This window comes from Pistacia vera, unplaced genomic scaffold (assembly GCF_008641045.1).
Source record: "Pistacia vera cultivar Batoury unplaced genomic scaffold, PisVer_v2 Contig426, whole genome shotgun sequence".
Classification (NCBI taxonomy): Eukaryota; Viridiplantae; Streptophyta; class Magnoliopsida; order Sapindales; family Anacardiaceae; genus Pistacia; species Pistacia vera.
Genome location: NW_022196253.1, coordinates 798,370 through 816,578, shown reverse-complemented (window position 1 = coordinate 816,578; position 18,209 = coordinate 798,370). Strand labels below are relative to the sequence as shown.

Genomic DNA, 18,209 nt, shown 5'->3' with positions numbered 1-18,209 from the left:
AAGAAAAATAATTAATTTCTCTATTATATTGAATGAAACATAATGAATCCCGAATGGACAAAAGACATATCAATATAACATCATCAAATATGCAAGTATTTGGTATTCTTTCATATTTTTTCCTCAATTTCTGTTCACCAATTTTTTGTTTTTTCCCTTGGACAAACATCAAACAAAGATCTCATACATAAGAAATGCTCACACAATCAGAAAGCTGCCCACCCTGATGCGGTAGTCTTGCTAGATCCGGATGTGGTAGATGAAGGAAGATTCCTCTGCACAAATCAATAAGCAACTAAGCTATGGTGTTTTATTAATGTCCCCAGTTACTAAAAAATGGCTCTAGTTTATAGCAGTAGAAGTAGTGATTAGCATTGAAGGCAGAGCACAATGTTTACACATAAGAAAGATTGTATAAACATCACAGAAGGAAATCATCAGAAAGGAAAAACCAGTTTGTATAGATAGAGTTCAAGGTGAAACATAAAAAGCCCCAGCTGTTTTCACCCTAAATAATAATATATTTGTTAATTTTTGCATGGCCATGAACAGGGAAATGGCAAATGAAAACAGCGGATCTGAAAAACATTTTCTTCCAGGAGTGACTGGATACAAAATGTTCCTTTATCTATTGGTAAAAGCCTGGATATCAAAACATGAATTTTTTGACAACAATAAAAGAATCCTATTTGTACAAAAGGAAAATAAAATCAACAAGTGTTGTGTATAGTTACATTTGAAGACTCTATGTACCATTTCTTAACGTGGGTTTCAAAAGTAACTTCTAAGCAAAGCAGAATATATGAATGTCAACCACAACAGTGCCAATTCCAAGAACGAGTAAATACACTAAATGATAATACTAGTTTATATGTGCAACATCTTTTGTATATTTTGGCATTCTAATTCCATTAGTAACAAAATATACATTAAATCATTCCTTCATTGTATAATTTTTTTAATCAACAGTCATACTAGCATAATACTATCACCAAACTACATACCTCAATCTGAGAAAGATCTGAAAAAGCATCCGTCGTAGAATGTCTTGTGGTTTCGTTTGGTGCTCTAATACCAATGTTACGACTAGCAGAGCTCATCCGAGCAGCAGCAGGATCATTAGGAGGTGGAGGGAGAGGAGACCTAATTTTCCCCCCCTCAGGTGGCGGGGCAAGCCCCACAATTTTAGGCTTTGGCTTTCCCAGATCAGAAGTCCCTCCTGATAACCCAGCCGCTGAAAGCATACCAGTTCCGCTAGTTGGTTTGGGCTTCACATTGATCCGGATAGTCTCGCCTTCCTATTATCGGAAACATAATTAAGTCAAATCCATCCTGAATCAATACATAAATACCAATTCAGACCCACATCAAATAACCCAAAATTTAGATCAATCGAAATTCTACTCTCCCATTGATGGAGACCACACAACGATATTGCAAATCCAAATAATAAGAAGCCAATGCGAAAGACACAAACTTGAGTAAGCTACGCATCAAATACAAAAAGTTCTCTCATAAATTTTATCACAGTATAGAGACAATAGACGAATATAACAATGAGAGTAAGAAAGACTAAAAGAGCTAATTATGAGAATAATTAAATTTATTATAAACTTGTTGGCTGTACCTTCAATCTATGATTAACAGCGGGATGAATATCGATATGACTATCGCTCTCACTCGTCTCGCCAGTCTCTTTCTCGATTTCTCGTCTCACGTATTTCTCGTGATCCGATAACGCCACATTGAAATCAAACGCTTCGTTCCTCTCGTTAAAACCTAACCCGATGAACGCGTGTTTCCCCGTTCCGTCCTCGATCTTAAGCACGAAATACCGGGAGGAGTCGAGGACGGTCTCGACAGACGTCTCACGCTGGCCCGGGAGGACGAAACACGCGGCAAAGAGCTCGGCAGAGTTGGGATCCTCTAAGCGGATCTCGCAGCGGTCCTTGCAAGAGACGACTCGGAGCCGACCCGACCAGATCTTGTCGGACTGTAACCACTCGCCGCATTTGTAGCCGCCGGAGGTACTGCGTGGGGGGATTTTGTACACGGAGACTTCGCGGACTACGAGAAGCGTGTGCTCGAATGACTCCTCATCTTCAAACGACATTGTCGTTTTGCAAGGAAATGCAGAAAAAATGTATACTTGACTTCAAACTTTTATTCAGGAACGAGAAGGAACAAGAGGGCAGGGTGGTGAAGAGGAGGTATCACATATCACTTGAGAGAATGCTACAGAGACGTGGCTTCTAAGACTGATTTGATTGGTCAACTATTTCATCATTCTCTTTTTGAGCTTGAATCTGGGCCTTGGCCATAACGGCCCAGAAGTTACTATTAGTTGGACACGTGCGACGCATGTTTGGAGGAAAAACCCCTCTTTTTAAACCCTAGGGTTCCCAGTTCTATCGCTTGTCTTGTGTTCTCTGAGCTGAAGTAATTGTTTAGGTTTAACAAATTGTGAGGATGTATCTTCAGTTCTACATAAACGAGAATGGCGATAAAGTCTACACCACTAAGGTATGTCTTTGTGGAACGTCAATTATGGATGTCGTTTTGGGATTTGTAAAGTTGATTATGTTGCGCATATTTTGAACTCGATTCAAAGTTTATTATCTTTTTATTCTTGTTTTTGTCAATCTGTCTACTAACCTTTGATTGTATTATTGAATGCAGAAGGAATCACCTTCAGGTATTCCTACTCAATCTGCTCATCCAGGTAATCTCTTGTTTATTTGTTCAATGTCTTACTTTATTTTTAGATGAATGTTCCGGTCTTTTGATTGCTTGAGATGTAGTTTCTCCGACCTGCAACAATAGCACTTTCATAAAATTTGGAAGATGATTCATACTGAGGATCTTTATTAATTGGTTTGTCCTGCATTGAGGATAATTTCCTTTCGTTTTATATATTTTCCAAAGTAATTATGTTAATTTAGGTTAGATTTTCCAAGTAATATGTTTTGGGATGCAGCATAGGAGAGAATATAGTTTACTTGGTTAAATGCTGTTATTGTAAATGAGCATTCGCTTGATTATTAATAAGTTTTAATGTGCCGTCGATTTCGTCTTCCAACTGCAGCCCGGTTTTCCCCTGATGACAAATTCTCGAGGCAAAGAGTTCTTTTGAAGAAGCGATTTGGACTTTTGCCCACTCAGAAGCCGCCTCTCAAGTACTGAAATTTTATTTAAGGAGCGTAGAGCGTTGGTGTATCATTTGGAGCTATTTTAATTTGGAACTTTATATTTAAATGGTAGGGTTTTCAAATGTTTCATCTTTCTATGGTTGTGTAATGTAGCAGGGAATAGTTGTATGTTAATGTTGGATCGATGATTGATTGAAAAATATATTATTAACAATCAAGTATGTCATACTAGCTTAATATGTGTGGGTACCTCTGCGTTTTTCATTCATGGGCTTATATTTGCACTTGCTCAGTTGGAAAATAAGTGATGAATTTGTGAAGATATTTGAATTCAGTTACCGAAAAGGGCATATTGAAACTACCTTTAGGTAGTTTGACGATTCGTTTGGGATTTTTGAGTGTATTATTTAAGAGGTTTTAAGTTTGAATCTTTGCGATTATTAATAAGGGATAGTCAATAGAGGTTTATTTAGTCGTTAACTTCAGGCCTTCGAAGAATAATTGAGGTATGCACAAGCTAACGTGGACATCCTGGATATCAAAAAAAAATAAAAAAATGACATATTGAGTTACCAATAAGCATATGCATCTTGGCGTGTTATCACTTACTGGTAGCTCAATTTAACAAGGAAAATAATTTTAAAATATAATTCTGTGTCTATTTCTTTTTAAGTTTGATGTTATTAAAATTTTTGTCTATTTTTATTCTTCAAATGTAGATAACCTAATTAATAAATCCAAATATGCTAATAATCTTCGATCTCATTGAGTTTTCTTTAAAAAAAAGTATAGGATCTTACACAAGATTGAGGGAACAGGGTAAAATGGACTTTCGTGGAGCTTAAAAAAAATAGAAATCTCGATTGAACATTGATAATTTTCAGTAACACAGATTACCCATTGCTCATGACAATTGGACTCTACAAAAACTAAAGAAGCAATTAAAAACTAATTCAAGTTCGGTAATGATTAATTTCCTCTATAATATCAGGAATCAATCAAAATAATACCCATTAAAAAATTATTATACCACAATAAATATTTTTTTAGAGTGGCAGTTCGGTAATAATAGCCAAGACTTAGGTACAAATTGGAACACACACCTCGCCTGGTTGGTTTTATAACAGTTGAAACACTTCCTCGCACCAGTGCTGGTCGTCGCAGACTCACAACACTGACTTACATCCACAACTGCTACGTACGATCTAAACCCTAGTTTTCTCAGTTTCCTTTCAATTTTCTCATTATATGATTTCTATTTCTAATTTATTCATTCTGTTAATATTATTGCAGTAATGGCCCGGAGTCTAGTAGGATTTCTGGTGCTGTTTTTTGCCATTTCGATCTGCCATGCTGCTTCGATCTTTCAACCGATTTCGGACTCCCACCGATCCGCTGCCTTAGACGTCTTCAAACCTGTCGATGGATCTTTTGGCAGGTACCATTTCGATTTAAACCCTATTTTGATGCATATACTCTCTCTTTTATATTTTTTTTCTGCAATTCCAGTGCGCATTATGAAGCGGATATATATATATATATATATATTTTAAGATTTATGTCTGTTTGGTTGCTGAGAAAATCGGATTTTCAATGAAGAATTTGATCGAAAGTTTTACTTGTGAATGAAATGTGTTTTTATTTTTTTAAATATTGGGGTTTATACATTTGGAAATGGAAGTTTTTAAGCTGCTTTGCCTTTTCATTTTTCCACTTTCATTTGTAGGTGAGATGAATTCGATGCGTGTGATTAGGGGAAATTATGATCATTTGACTTGATTCTTATTTTTAGCTATCTCTCTCTCTTTTAGGAGTTGCGTTGGGTTTACTTATTTTTTCTGTTCAGCTGGATTTTTACAATTTAAATCTACAAGTTTTGTATATAACGTTTCTTCATATTATAATCTTTATCATCATTCTTTTGAAACAACCATCTGATTTGGTTTTGATTATACCAGCTTAGAAGAGACTTATGAGGCCCTCAGATCCCTTGAGATTCTTGGAGTTGAGAAAAAGCTTGATTTGAGCAAGACTACTTGTGGTTCTGTATCAAAAACCCTTGAGTCATCCTCCTCAACTCCAAAGGATTTGTTGTATGCTTTGAATGTCAACGGCATTTTAAAATGCAAGATTAAAGCACAAGTATTTGAGGTATCTTTGAGCTCTTGTCACTGATGTGTTATTCCCAGTTTGGAAGTTATTGCCTTTGTATTTTATAGCATTGTGGAAATGTGTGAACAAGATGATGGTTTTTTATTCTTTGTGAAGGAAATCATTTCAAGACTCCAAACTGCTGTCAAAGGTGCAAGTTCGTTGCTTGACTTCTACTGTTCAATTGGAAGTTTGAAACTTATCAAGGTGAACTCTGAACATATAATTGCTTGTGATTTAGGATTCAACACTTAAGTTTATTTTTACTGGTCTTATTTTACATATGAGCTAATTTTTCTTTTATTTATTTATTTATTTTTACTTCTAGACAAAAATGATATGCCCGAGGTTGTGAGGTTCTTTTACTGTTGTAAGGTTATTGAAGAAAAGATGCATTAGTCTGCTCTTCAATATGTTATTGACTTTTACATTTTTCTCATTTTGATAAATTTTTTAATTGATCTGTTGATGCAGGATCAAACTTCTAAAACTGATTTACATCTTAGTGATGCTGAAGGAGTTTTATACTCTATTAAGGTTAGTTCCTTCTTTACCCGCCAATATTTTATATGTTGGAAAAGAGTCAGTGTTAGACTTCCCTCATATGCTAGGTCAGATGAGATCCAGTTACTGGTTGAGCCTGACTTTAAAATGAGTGGGTGGAGGAGTTTTAGTGTTGGACCTGACTCAAACTGCCATCTCTCACTCTCACTGTCTTACTACCACTTTCTTGTTCTACTTATGGCACATTTATTTTCTAAATGATTGAAGTAATGTTTGCAGGCTCTGAGCCAGAGTGATGGAAGGTGGCGTTATAGTTCTAACAATCCTGAGTCAAGTACCTTTGCTGCCGGTAATTATTTTCAAGGATGCAGTTAACCATAATTATATGCTTGTGTTGTTTTATAATTTTGTTGACACGTAGCTTTAATACAACTTCAGTTGTATTATTGAAAACAGTTTCTATCTATATGTTGCTTATTATTTCGATTCTTAATTATCTGCTAAAATGGGCTTATGCTTATTCCCCTGACTTACCGTGATTCTTGCAGGAATAGCACTTGAAGCCATTGCTGGAGTTGTCTCATTAGCATCTTCTGAGATTGATCAATCTATGGTATTTTGGAACTTCTGAAAGGATATTGGACTTCTTTTCATTAGATTTTGCTTTTATTCATAGTTTTGCATGTGTGCTTATACATACTTCTGCTTTACTTTATGTACTTTCTGTTTCTATTTTGTCATGATTTTTTTCTTTATAAAGATTATCTCCTTGCCTTTCCTTTTGTTCTTAATTGTTAGCTTCAGCTGAGCGATATTCATATTCTGCATTTGCTTACAATTGGCAGATTGCTACAGTGAAAAATGACGTACTGAAACTCTTTGACAGTATTGAGAAATATGGTATTGTAGTTTCTGCCTTGAATTTGGTTTGAAGAAAATTGTGTTTTTCTTTTTCCTCCTTATTTTCATTTTATGATTTTATGCTTACAGACTTCAAATTTGCAAGAAAACTGTACTATGAGTCATATCTCCTAGGTTTCGGAGGATCTTGGCCACACAATCAAAGCCTAGAGAGCTACTTCTTTGGTCTTCTATGATTATTTTGGAGGACCCATTAGAGTATAAAGAGAAAATTTTACTAGATAATTTTAAGGGAAAATATTCTCTTATCTTTCTAATATTAGATGGTGGAGAAGTATTGTAGGGAAATGAGCATAACTGGCAATGGGGATGTTTGGAAAGGCAGGCCTGTAGAATGAAGTATAGGCTCTAGAGAAAAATCAAGACTGGAACTGTATGCATATTTATATTGTACATATTAGATTGATTTTCTATAGCCTAAGATACCCCTCTTTGGGGATGCTTGCATTATTTTTTTTCAAGTTTCTGACGATACACACACGCGCGTGCAGACACCCCTAGTAAATTAAACAGATATCCCTCTTTAGAATGTTTTGTTTTTTCAGTTCTTATTCCAAATGATGGTTTTTAACTGGTGATAAATTCTGAATTCATAGTTTATTTGTCAATTCTATGGTATCCTTGTCTAATCAAGTTTCCTTATTGTAGATGATGGGGCCTTTTACTTTGATGAGAAAGTTGTTAACATACGTGAACAGCTGGGTCCTCTTTCAACTACCTCGTCAGTTGTTAGAGGGCTGACAGCATTTGCTGCTGTAACTACTGGAAGTTTTAACGTGAGTAGGAGTATACTATTAAGTACATGCCTTAGAAGCTATTTTCTGTTGGACAATGTTCAATTGATTCTGTATTCTGTTTGCAGCTTCCAGGGGATAAAATATTGGGTTTAGCGAAATTTTTCCTTGGCATTGGAATTCCTGGTGATGCCAAAGACTTCTTTAACCAAGTGGACTCATTAGCTTGCTTGGAAAGCAATAGGCAAGTTGTTTTCTTGAGTTTTCAGTATTTTGGCCTTTCTCTGTAATAGATTCATGTGATGCTGCTGTGAGATAGACTCATTTTGATAGTAATCAACTGACTGTCTTTGAAATATAGCATTTGTTTAGTTTCTTTCTCAGAGAACAGTTTTTAACAATATATTTTCTTGGAACGTGAAAGTCAGACTCCTTTCTTCAATATATGATGCAGTTACACCTTTATAGTTGAATTCTCTAACACCAAGAGTTAGATTGAGTGATTTCATGGTTCTAACCAAGAGGTCATAGGTTCAAATTCCTTCAAGCTACCTACTTTGGATATAATTATATCACACAAGTTTCCTAGCTATTAAAGTTGTAGGGTCAGAAGTAGCTTCTAGTTTAAAAATCAGTGAGCAAGGGGAAGGGGGGGTATTTTTAAGTATGGAGAGAAAAAAAAGGCTGAATTATGGGGTTCTACATTGCAGCCTTATAAACTTGTTCTCATTTTTACTTACGCTGTATTTTACTTTTTCTTGCACAGAATTGCCATTCCGCTTATCCTATCACTTCCATATACAGTGCTTTCAGTGACTAAGGATGAACACTTAAAGGTTTGTTTCCTAATATAATTCCTGTCTTCATGACACAGTTCTGTAATTGTCTGATTGGCTGGTTTCTCTGATGTCAGTTGTTGGCTTCATTTTCAGTTTTTATTATTATCTAGTTACTACCTCAGTTTTCTTCCTCTTTTTGATATGTTCTGGGATACCATCTGTGTTAAATTTATCAACATTTTTTCCATTTTTTAATATAGTCTTTACTGAGTAAAAAGGTGAAATGTGTATACTTAGTATAGCTGCTTTATGGCTCCAATGTTATAGTGTGATCTATCACTTTTACAGTTTCCTTCACATTCAGAATCAAGATGGTTTGGGTTGGTGGATCCCTATATTTATTCTTTGGGTGCCTTCTGTCAAAACTTGTCACTTGTCCTGCAATAGTTATGAATTTGCCAAATTTTATTGGCCAATAATTATGAATTTGCCGAATTTTATTGGCCTGTTTTATAGGGTTTCTTTAGTTAATTTTGACTTTGTTGTCTTATGCTTTGTAAATTAGATTAAGGTCACTACTGTGCTTGGTGCAAATGCTCCTCCTCTAACAGTGAAACTTGTGCGGGCATTTTCCTCTGGGCTAAAGGAAACTACCATTGTTGAGAACAAGGTGCTGAAAATTTCCTTGTTTTAACCTCTATTTGGTGCAATTTACTTTTTCTTTTTTTTTCTAACTTGAATCTATGTTCTTTATCGTTTGTGTAATGTAGGAACTCAAGTATGATCCACAGAGTGAATCTTATTTCTTAGATTCCGTGCCAAAGCCTGTTGATGTTGGAAATTATATTTTTATTTTTAAGGTATTATTATTATTACTATTATTATTATTATTATCAGTTGCTTACCGTTTCCAGAGAGGGATCAATTATCTTACCTCATATCTATATTTCTGTACGTAGTTTGATACCAATTTTGAATTTTGTAGGTGGTGCTTCATGATTCTGAGCAGCAAAGTGTCTATGCTACTGGAGCCGAAACTCAAATACCAATATTTGTGACAGGACTTATTAAGATCGACAATGCTGAAATTGCAGTTCTTGATAGTGATCATGGGAGCGTAGAAACACAAAAAAAGTACGTTGTTAAGTTTTCAGATTTTGGCTATAATTTTTCTTCCTACCTATTACTGATGATGGTATTTTAGATGCTTTTTAATATGGGGATGTGATACTTTTAGAAGTCATTCCAATTTAATTTTTTCTTGCTTTAATTAAACTTCAACCATATAATTTGGATTTTTATTTTCACACCCATGATTTATATAGGCTACATTTGGGTGGAGAAAATGCTGTGTCATTATCGGCAAACCACCTGCAGAAGCTCCGTCTATCCTTTGAATTGACCACCCCTTATGGGAATGCTTTTAAGCCACATCAGGTAAGTAGTTTAAACACCTCTGTACGAATTTATTGACAGTAGTTGTTTGAGATATTCTGTTGGTGTGCAGGCATTTCTCAAGCTGAGACATGAGAGCAAGGTTGAGCACATCTTTGTGGTGGGGAACTCTGGGAAAAAATTTCAGATAATTCTAGTTAAGTACCATTTCTTTTTTTTTATTTTTCCTCACCTTTTTTATTAACTTTATCTTCTGTCAGTCAGTTATTAATGGGTGCCAATGTTTGTTAGCCTGACTTTCAAAATCAATGACAAAGTTTTGTTGTTAACTGGCCATCATTTGGAAAAAAAATAAGATTTTATGTTGATCATATATATGGCAATTTGGATTGCAGGATTTTCTAGGACTGGTTGAGAAGTTTTTCTATCTCTCAGGTAGATACGAGATTCAACTCACTGTTGGTGATGCTGTCATGGTAAGCATGGGTTTGTTTTTTTAATTTTTTTTTTTCTTTTTGTGTACCCACATTTTGAGCTAAATATGTTGTGCCTCTTTACAGGAGAACTCTTTATTACAAGATATTGGCTATATTGAATTAGATCTGCCAGAACCCCCTGAGAAGGCATCCGGTCCTCCAGCACTGCCTGTTGATCCCTATTCAAGATATGGGCCGAAAGCAGAGATAACCCACATTTTCAGGGCACCAGAAAAGCGTCCACCTCAGAAGCTTTCCCTTGCTTTCTTGGGTCTTACTCTTTTGCCATTTATTGGATTCTTAATTGGGGTGAGTCATGAATAATTTATTTCCCTCTGAATTTTCATTCAGCTTTCCCAATTGTCTTTTCCTGGGCAGCAAGTGATATTTGTGTTATACTTTGATTTCTTGGACAGCTATTACGATTAGGGGTGAACCTGAAGAACTTCCCTGCTTCACCTGTGCCTGCTACATTTGCCATCCTCTTCCAGCTTGGCATTGCAGCAGTGCTGTTACTCTATGTTCTTTTCTGGTTGAAGGTTGGTTTTTATATTTTATTATTATTATTTTTTTTTCAGTTAGTGTGTATTGGTCAGTCAGCCATTGTTTGGATGGCTGCACCTTGATTTGAAATATAGAATTTTAATTGCATATGCCTTAAAACAGATGAGAACTTTAACTATGTCAAAGTATTACACTTTTGGTTGTTTATTACTCTATGTTATGTGCTGGTGTAACAATATGGTGATTTTTTTTTCTGCAGTTGGATCTATTCACAACATTGAAGGCACTTGGTTTCTTGGGGGTTTACTTAATGTTCGTTGGTCACAGGATCCTTTCACACCTGGCTTCAGCTTCAGCCAAAGTGAAATCTGCTTGAACAAAATGAACAAAGTTCCTTTTCAATAGCGACTCAAGACAAAAATGAGGGGAAATTTCTCTTTCAAAAGAGGTGCAATGGACATCATGGTCAAGTTTTGTAGGACTCTTATTTAGTAAATTATATTAACCTATTGAGAATTTTAGTGCACACAGCCGACATCCACGATGAAAAACTGGAAAGAAAGTTTATTTACTCCCATCTCTCATTTCTGCTGCTAATGCTTTTTCACATTTTTGAAGATTGTATGGTAGCAACTAGAAAACCAGCATCTTCTTCTCTTGGAGTTAAGTTGCCATAGTTTGCTCTGTCAAATTTTCCGAGTATTAAATTCGTGTTTCCTGGTTGCGCCTGCACTATATGGACCAACAAAAAAGTTTTAGATGGGATGGGCATCTACAGTCTCCAACAATCCTCTCACCTCTCACTTATACACAGTGTCTCTCCTCTCACAATAAGGGTTGGTTGTGGCAAATGAAATTTTAGTGGAACAATGACAAAAAGTAAATTATTATTTTAGTTACTTTAAGATAAAAGTTTATTAAACGAAACTTCAGGGAGATTAACTCGTTTATTCAATGACAAACAATGTTTTAAAAATCGACTCGGGACAAAACCTGGCAAGCTGTTGGGTCTCGGGTTGACCGGTTGAACCAGCTGGTTCAACTAGTGATGTTATCATGTTGATGTCAGTAATGTTACTGTTTACAGAATGCAAAATTGCAGAATGTGAATCCAAATCATAGACTTCTGAATAAAAAGACCTTAGCAAAACATCATCAAACATTATTACATCAATAATACAACAAATTACAAATCAAAATAACAAAATAAAAGAAGAAATCACATAATATAAAAGTTTTTGACTTCTTTCAACACTTCAATATTCTAACAAAAAATAATTTTCACCCAATGGTTTGTCTTAACTCTTACGACCTCCTTGTTCAGTCTTCAGGTCATATATTAATAAGTCTAATATCTTCATTCTTCAATGCTCAAATCAAGTGTTCATTCACCAAAACAAAATTAGCAACTCAAATCAAGTGTTCATTCATGATTCACCAAAGCAAAATTAAAGATTTGCTGCTGGAATAGTGGAATGTACATCAGTAAGGTGACACCGTGACAATTACCTGGTGCTGGTGAAGATGAGCTTCCGTTGACAGTTGAGTTGACTATCGGAGAGGTGGAGCTCAACTGTGAACAGTGCAACTATGAAGAGCTAAGATTCAAGTAATGTGAGGGGAAGAGGCGATAATTCCTGGGCAAGAAGAAGACAAGATCGACTGTGTAGCTTCGAGAAGATTGACGACGACGGATGAACAACATAGATCGGCGGTGAAGAAGAGTGTTAGAGGACAAAGAAGATCGTGAAATGAGAGGAGATTCACGGTACCCCAGCTGACGACGAAGTAAGCAGTTGACGGTGAAGGTTGAAGCGACGAGATTCGACAATGAAGGGGAGACTTCGGTGGAAGATTTCAATTTCAGACTTTGAGACCAAAAGTGTGGGAAATGTCTTGAAATTTGGGGGGGGGGGGGGGGGGGGGGGGGGGGGGGGGGGGGGGGGGGGGGGGGGGTGGCGGCCCCAGGCGGGGCACGCGGAATGTTGATATTTGCTTTGGGATAGGGTGGTTTTATTGTTCAATTTATAATTTTATATAATTATAATGTATGGGTTTTACTGTTTTAGAGTTTAATTTAAATTTTTAATTTTATAAATTAGCCGACCCAAATTTTTTAAAAATAATGGTTGGACCAGCAGGTGCTACAGTGCATCGGTCCAACCATGAGTGTAAGTGGGTAGACTGATATAAACGGTTTTGAGCCTCACCAGCTGGGTACCGGTTGAACCGACTGGGTCGGGTCGGGTTTTAAAACAATGATGACAAAGTTATGATAAGTTGATAACGTCGAAAAAATTTCAATCTATCGGTAAATGGTCGTTTTTGATAAAGTGACACTACAATTACAACATAATCTTACAAATTTTGTTTCACAGTCCTGACTTGATAGTTTGTAATAGATTTTTGATGAATTTTTTTGCTATCACATCGGGTTATAAGAGAGAGTCTGTAAGATTGGATTGTGACCTAATTTTTATTGTTTTACCTATAATATTAGTTGGCCATTTAATTTCTGATTCAAGACATTTGTGCTGCATTAAGTAAACGTTAATTGTGATATGAAATTACAGGGAATGTATCCATGAGATAAAGAGTAGGTGTAAAATATTCAACTTTTGAGAGGTCCGTTTCATGATCTACCAACACAAACTTAGCAACTTCAATACTATTGTATTAAAACGAAATGATGCTAATATGCTATGAGATGATGTTCTTCTGCTCCTTGATTTTTTTATTTTTTTTAATGATTGAGGGTGTTTGAATGCTAGTTTATGCGCATCTTAACTAATCTCTCGATACCCTAGAACTATCGACCGAGTAAGAGCTTCAATGAATACCCCTATTAGCAACCGAGAAGGGATTCGAACTCAGAACCCCTTAAATAATATATTTAAGAGTCCCTATCGGATTACCCAACTATCTAGAAGTAGTTAGCTCCTTGATGTTCTTTTTGTTTAAAAAAAGGACCTTGAAAATTGGAGTGGCTGAAGCTAGATTGCCCTAGTATGTTTTCTTTTCCTACTTGGAGGAGGATGGGATGTGATTATTTTCTTTTATATTTATTCGATTTCCTTTGTTAGAACATCCATGTCGCTATGTTTTATCCGGATATATTAAAGAAATTCAACAAGTAACTCTTAAGTGCTTTGACAAAGTGGATAACAATACTATTTCCTGTTTATATAAAGAATCTTAACAGTTCCCTATACGAGATTTATCAATGTAATCATCTTACAATCCTGACTGAGATAATGAAAATAATGTGGGTAAGCATTTTACTTCCGAGTAATGAGCAAAAAGACCAAGGAACATCACCTCTGGCAAAATTATATAACCACCAGCACAGTTTGGGCAACTTCAAGCCCCGCAATGCTGTATTTGGAATAAGGTAAGATATGGGAAGACAATGATGCTCACCGTCTCACTCTGAATCACTAAAACTTTCACTAGTGTACCACATCTTCTTTTGAATTATAAAGATTATGTCATCTTCATATTGTTCCAATTCCCGGTTGGAATCGGCTGTTGCTACTTCTTCCCAGTGTAATGCCGGTAGATATTTCTTTATTAACTCCACCACCGGTGGCTTATCACGAACAATGATGAAACCCTGGGGCCGCAGTATTCTGTCCATCTCGATCAATAGATCCTCTGCACTACAGCCTTTTTTTTCAATATCAGAGAAGACGGTCCAAGCATGGAGCAGATCATAAGTTCTTGGATAAGTTGAGAATGCTTCACACCTGTCAGTTGCATACCCAAAAAAAGGATATAAATCACGGCAAAACTTTTTTCTTTTCCTACTTTGGTCAGAGGAAAAATCAAGAATGGTCAAATGGGATGAGTAATTAATTTTTTATTCATACCAGTTATGCAGAGCGCCTATCAAGCCTCTGTCATATATTATCTTGAGAGTGTTGGGTCCATTTTCAGACACCAAATTCATAACCCAAACGTCTTTGTTCTTCAGAGCAGCTGCAAATGAACCAATGTGTGTCTTCATGTCCATTATATTCCTTAGCGTATTAGGCTTAATCTTTGAGCTCAAAAGACTCCAATAATGTCCCACTCTTTGCTGCCAAAGTTCCTGCAACACATGAATCATATCACCCACCTGCATCCTATAATATTTATGAAAATTGTGATAGAAAAATGCTGATACATTACCATGTCCTTTTCAAACATTCGCTTAGAATAGCCAATTTCAGCCAGACGAGGAGGAGGAGTTGTCAAGCGAGCAGGCCAAGGAACCAATCCACTGCCTCTTGTTCGATGCATTTCTAATGAAAAGAAAAAGAACTTATTACTGCATTTTGAACTTCCAATCTTGTACATGCAGAATGGGGACAATATCACTTACGTTCTGAGTAAGGAGTGATGCAAGCTTCCATTGGCACACCCCAAAAAGCATCTGCATCATCATTAGATCTGCATAGTGGAGGTTCAGTACCAGGTGGTCGTTCCATGTAACAATCATTCGTCAGAGGTTTAACCCAAATAACAGTTTGGTCCTGTTTCGCAGCTATTTTCCAACACATCTTTTCCACAAAGGCGCTCATTTGTTTCCAAATTCTTAGATCTTCTTCATCCTGTGCATAGGCTTCTGGAGATGAGTAGGCAAAATAGCCTCCTGGCCGGAGTACCCTATCTAGCTCAAGAAGAAGAATTCCATTCCTTTGAAGCCAATCAATCCTACAACGAGAACAATGTGAAAATTCAAAAGATCTACTTGGGTAAGGAAGTCTCTTTGTCCCTAAAACACCAAGATAAGCAGGAATTCCTCTCTCTAAGGCAAATTGGATTTGGTTTTGATGGACATCATTGGGGGCTAATGACATTGTTAAAACATCAGAAGAAAGTAGGTATCCTCCGAAACTTGCAACTCCACAGCCAACATCCAAAACTGTCCGGACTTTTCCCCTGTTGTTTATTTTGTTGTGTGGAAATCTCAGCATCTGTCAATTCGGAAATGAATAAAAGATCACTGCCTTACTCATCATACAAAAGAAAAAGAGAGTCATGTATTGAAATGATCACTATGTGTTTTTTCCTCTGAAAATGGGTCAATCAACTTGACTTACACGCGCTAGTGAATAAATATACTTATCAGCTCCATAGTGAAAGTGAGTTCCTCCCCCTGGAAATGATATCTTTTCACCTTTGACAACCATCCAATTCTGGTCAGACTTTTCAGTAGCGAGGTGTGTATGAGGTATATTTGCCTTCCATACCTCATCTCTGCTCTTGGGCCACTTGATTGGGATCTGTAACCATCAAGGTCAGGAAAATACTAACTTTATATTTCCTTGTTTTAGTAACTGACACAAAGGAATGTCCAGAAATCAAAATTAAAAATCTTGAACAAAATCTCACCTTGTACCCTGGTGGAGGAGGAATCAAGCAATTGAAGCGCCTCTCAGGTGGTGGGCAATGTCTCTCGTAATGTTCCATCACAGATAGATCCAGTTTCAGTCTTGACTGAAACATGTAGTTCTTGTCTAGGCAAGGAATCAGTTCTGTATGCCGCTCGTCACAAACCTTCGATATGCAACAACAAAGACTTATGTTAGTTCAATTTATGCACAAAGAAACCAAAATAAGAACCTGATTTTAAAGATTTTAAAAAAAGTTAGCTTGTCATCAGATTGCTCACCGGAATACTTTTTAGTATATTACCATCATCTACATATTCAATTGATTTGGTGGAAGAATCATCAGCATCTTCATCGCCACCCCAATATGAGGAACCAAATTTCCTCAAAGATTTGCTACCATACTCTACAGCAGGAGAACCATGGTTTTGAGAACACATATAAAGTACAAAACAAATGGTCACCAAAACTACTACCCAGGTGACCAATCGCTTCTTTTGATTTTCATCAGATCTCCCCCTCATTATTATCGTTAACCCAAAGCACCAAAAGGAAATCTGCCTCCTACTTTGACTGCAACATGTAGAAGACAAAGATCAAACTTCACAAGCTGAGTGGCTGAATATTGAATTAAAAACCCAAAACAAAATTTGGCTTCCGTTCGAATTATTCCAAAATTTTGTTTGACCAAATTATGATCCTTTTAGAGCCCTCGCATCACATGTGATGGCTGGATGATGATTAACAATGCTGCGAAAATTCAGATAAACCAAAATCGGAAGTGTCAATTAACAGAATGTTTCCACCGAAAAAACCTCTGAAACCAGAATCACCAGTACAACAACCAAGCTTAATCAAATCATCAAATGACTAAACTCTGTGCCCAAATTTACCAGAAATAAACACATTTTATAATTGAAAAAGAGAAAGAACGTTACCACCATTGCGCGATCAAACAAGAAAATAATTTAAAAGTTTAAACAACTATTACATGTTTATATTATATATAATGCAACAACTAAGAGACAGGAAGAGACAAAGATTATGGCACTATCAAGATTTTTAGCATTAACAAAACAAACCGAGTGCAACTAGAATCTAAAAAACACTAGTGCTTCCAACAAGCAACGAACAAAGAGATAAGAAAAAGGAAAAAAGAGATAATAGAGACAAAAGGGAATATCTATATGAAAACAAAATCTAAATTGTATCAAAAATGGCCATGTTAAAAGAGACAGAGGTCAAAAAATGAAAACAACCAAAGTGTAAAGCTTCAGCACCGACAGTTGCTAGCTATAATGCGAAGGCGATACCACAAAAGCAAGCTTTGGACAGAGATAAAATAGACCCAGTTGACAATGTCATAACTTGAATTCAAACCCGCCCAAGAAAACAAAAAAAAAAAAAAAAAGAGATAAAAACAAGTCGGCATTGTTTGAAGTCGATATATTTGCAATGCATATACCCAAATGACAATGAAACAATACCATGTAACGTAAAAAAAAGAACAGTTTTTGACGTGAAAAACCAGTGAGATCTGAAACGAATAGAAATATACCTGAAATGGAGAGAAAATAGAAAGAGAAAGTATGGAGAGAGATCTAAAGTAAAAGAGACAGAATTGTTGTGACAAAAGTCTCATAAAAAGTAGTCGTTTTTGTGGGTATGCGTTTATGGTGATAATGTAGGATATAGATTCTTCCGTTAAATGTTCTTTGTCAGTTAAAATTTGCTATGAACTTGGAATTCGTCAATCTTCCATGTATCCACAACTTTCAACTTATATATTTCTGTATATTCTCTTTATAAATTTATTTATTTAAAAAAAAAAAAATATCTTCCTTAAAAGATATCGTCTCTCTTCTTGAATTCATGGCTTCATAGATTGATAGAAATATCAGAATATTCGTCTAAATTTTACAACATTTGGGTGTTTGGTAGAGTATTTTGAGGAAGATTTTTGAAAAGTTGAATTGAGTTATTATTAGGAGTATAAGATTTGAAAATTAACAAAAACACTCTTTATATTTGTTAATTTAGCTAAACACCCCCTATAATAAAATATTAAAAATTAAAAAAAATACCCCCCCTACTATTAAATTCCGACAGCCGATCATCACAGTTGGGGGATGGTCGGAAGTCACCAGAATGATGCATGATCGGCTGGATCTGGCCGATCGTGCGCTGATCTGGCCTATTCCAGCCAGTTATGCTCCATTTC

General features: G+C 36.1%; 4 protein-coding genes across 4 annotated transcripts; 2 read left to right on the top strand and 2 right to left on the bottom strand.

Moving 5' to 3' along the window:
- Positions 1 to 4: 4 nt before the first annotated feature.
- LOC116143126 (uncharacterized protein At1g03900) lies at positions 5 to 2,240 on the bottom strand. The gene is made up of 3 exons (XM_031428539.1): positions 1,628 to 2,240; positions 1,005 to 1,298; positions 5 to 275 (listed from the first exon to the last, which is right to left on the bottom strand). The coding sequence occupies exons 1-3, from the start codon at positions 2,111 to 2,113 to the stop codon at positions 207 to 209; spliced, it is 849 nt and encodes a 282-aa protein (XP_031284399.1). The 5' UTR covers positions 2,114 to 2,240; the 3' UTR covers positions 5 to 206.
- A 146-nt stretch (positions 2,241 to 2,386) lies between these two features.
- LOC116143159 (H/ACA ribonucleoprotein complex subunit 3-like protein) lies at positions 2,387 to 3,419 on the top strand. Its single transcript, XM_031428583.1, has 3 exons — positions 2,387 to 2,523; positions 2,680 to 2,722; positions 3,086 to 3,419. The coding sequence occupies exons 1-3, from the start codon at positions 2,470 to 2,472 to the stop codon at positions 3,181 to 3,183; spliced, it is 195 nt and encodes a 64-aa protein (XP_031284443.1). The 5' UTR covers positions 2,387 to 2,469; the 3' UTR covers positions 3,184 to 3,419.
- Positions 3,420 to 4,265: 846 nt separating this feature from the next.
- Positions 4,266 to 11,320, top strand: LOC116143129 (dolichyl-diphosphooligosaccharide--protein glycosyltransferase subunit 2). Its single transcript, XM_031428543.1, has 20 exons — positions 4,266 to 4,347; positions 4,443 to 4,587; positions 5,108 to 5,300; positions 5,418 to 5,507; positions 5,775 to 5,837; positions 6,084 to 6,153; positions 6,353 to 6,417; positions 6,650 to 6,704; positions 7,374 to 7,501; positions 7,588 to 7,703; positions 8,226 to 8,295; positions 8,804 to 8,908; positions 9,009 to 9,098; positions 9,224 to 9,372; positions 9,564 to 9,675; positions 9,746 to 9,829; positions 10,029 to 10,109; positions 10,194 to 10,418; positions 10,526 to 10,648; positions 10,873 to 11,320. The coding sequence occupies exons 2-20, from the start codon at positions 4,445 to 4,447 to the stop codon at positions 10,987 to 10,989; spliced, it is 2,079 nt and encodes a 692-aa protein (XP_031284403.1). The 5' UTR covers positions 4,266 to 4,347; positions 4,443 to 4,444; the 3' UTR covers positions 10,990 to 11,320.
- Positions 11,321 to 13,795: 2,475 nt separating this feature from the next.
- On the bottom strand, positions 13,796 to 17,665 carry LOC116143150 (probable methyltransferase PMT3). Its single transcript, XM_031428569.1, has 8 exons — positions 17,547 to 17,665; positions 16,270 to 16,738; positions 15,990 to 16,154; positions 15,698 to 15,880; positions 14,977 to 15,571; positions 14,784 to 14,896; positions 14,483 to 14,703; positions 13,796 to 14,359 (listed from the first exon to the last, which is right to left on the bottom strand). The coding sequence occupies exons 2-8, from the start codon at positions 16,510 to 16,512 to the stop codon at positions 14,038 to 14,040; spliced, it is 1,842 nt and encodes a 613-aa protein (XP_031284429.1). The 5' UTR covers positions 16,513 to 16,738; positions 17,547 to 17,665; the 3' UTR covers positions 13,796 to 14,037.
- Between the last annotated feature and the right edge of the window lie 544 nt (positions 17,666 to 18,209).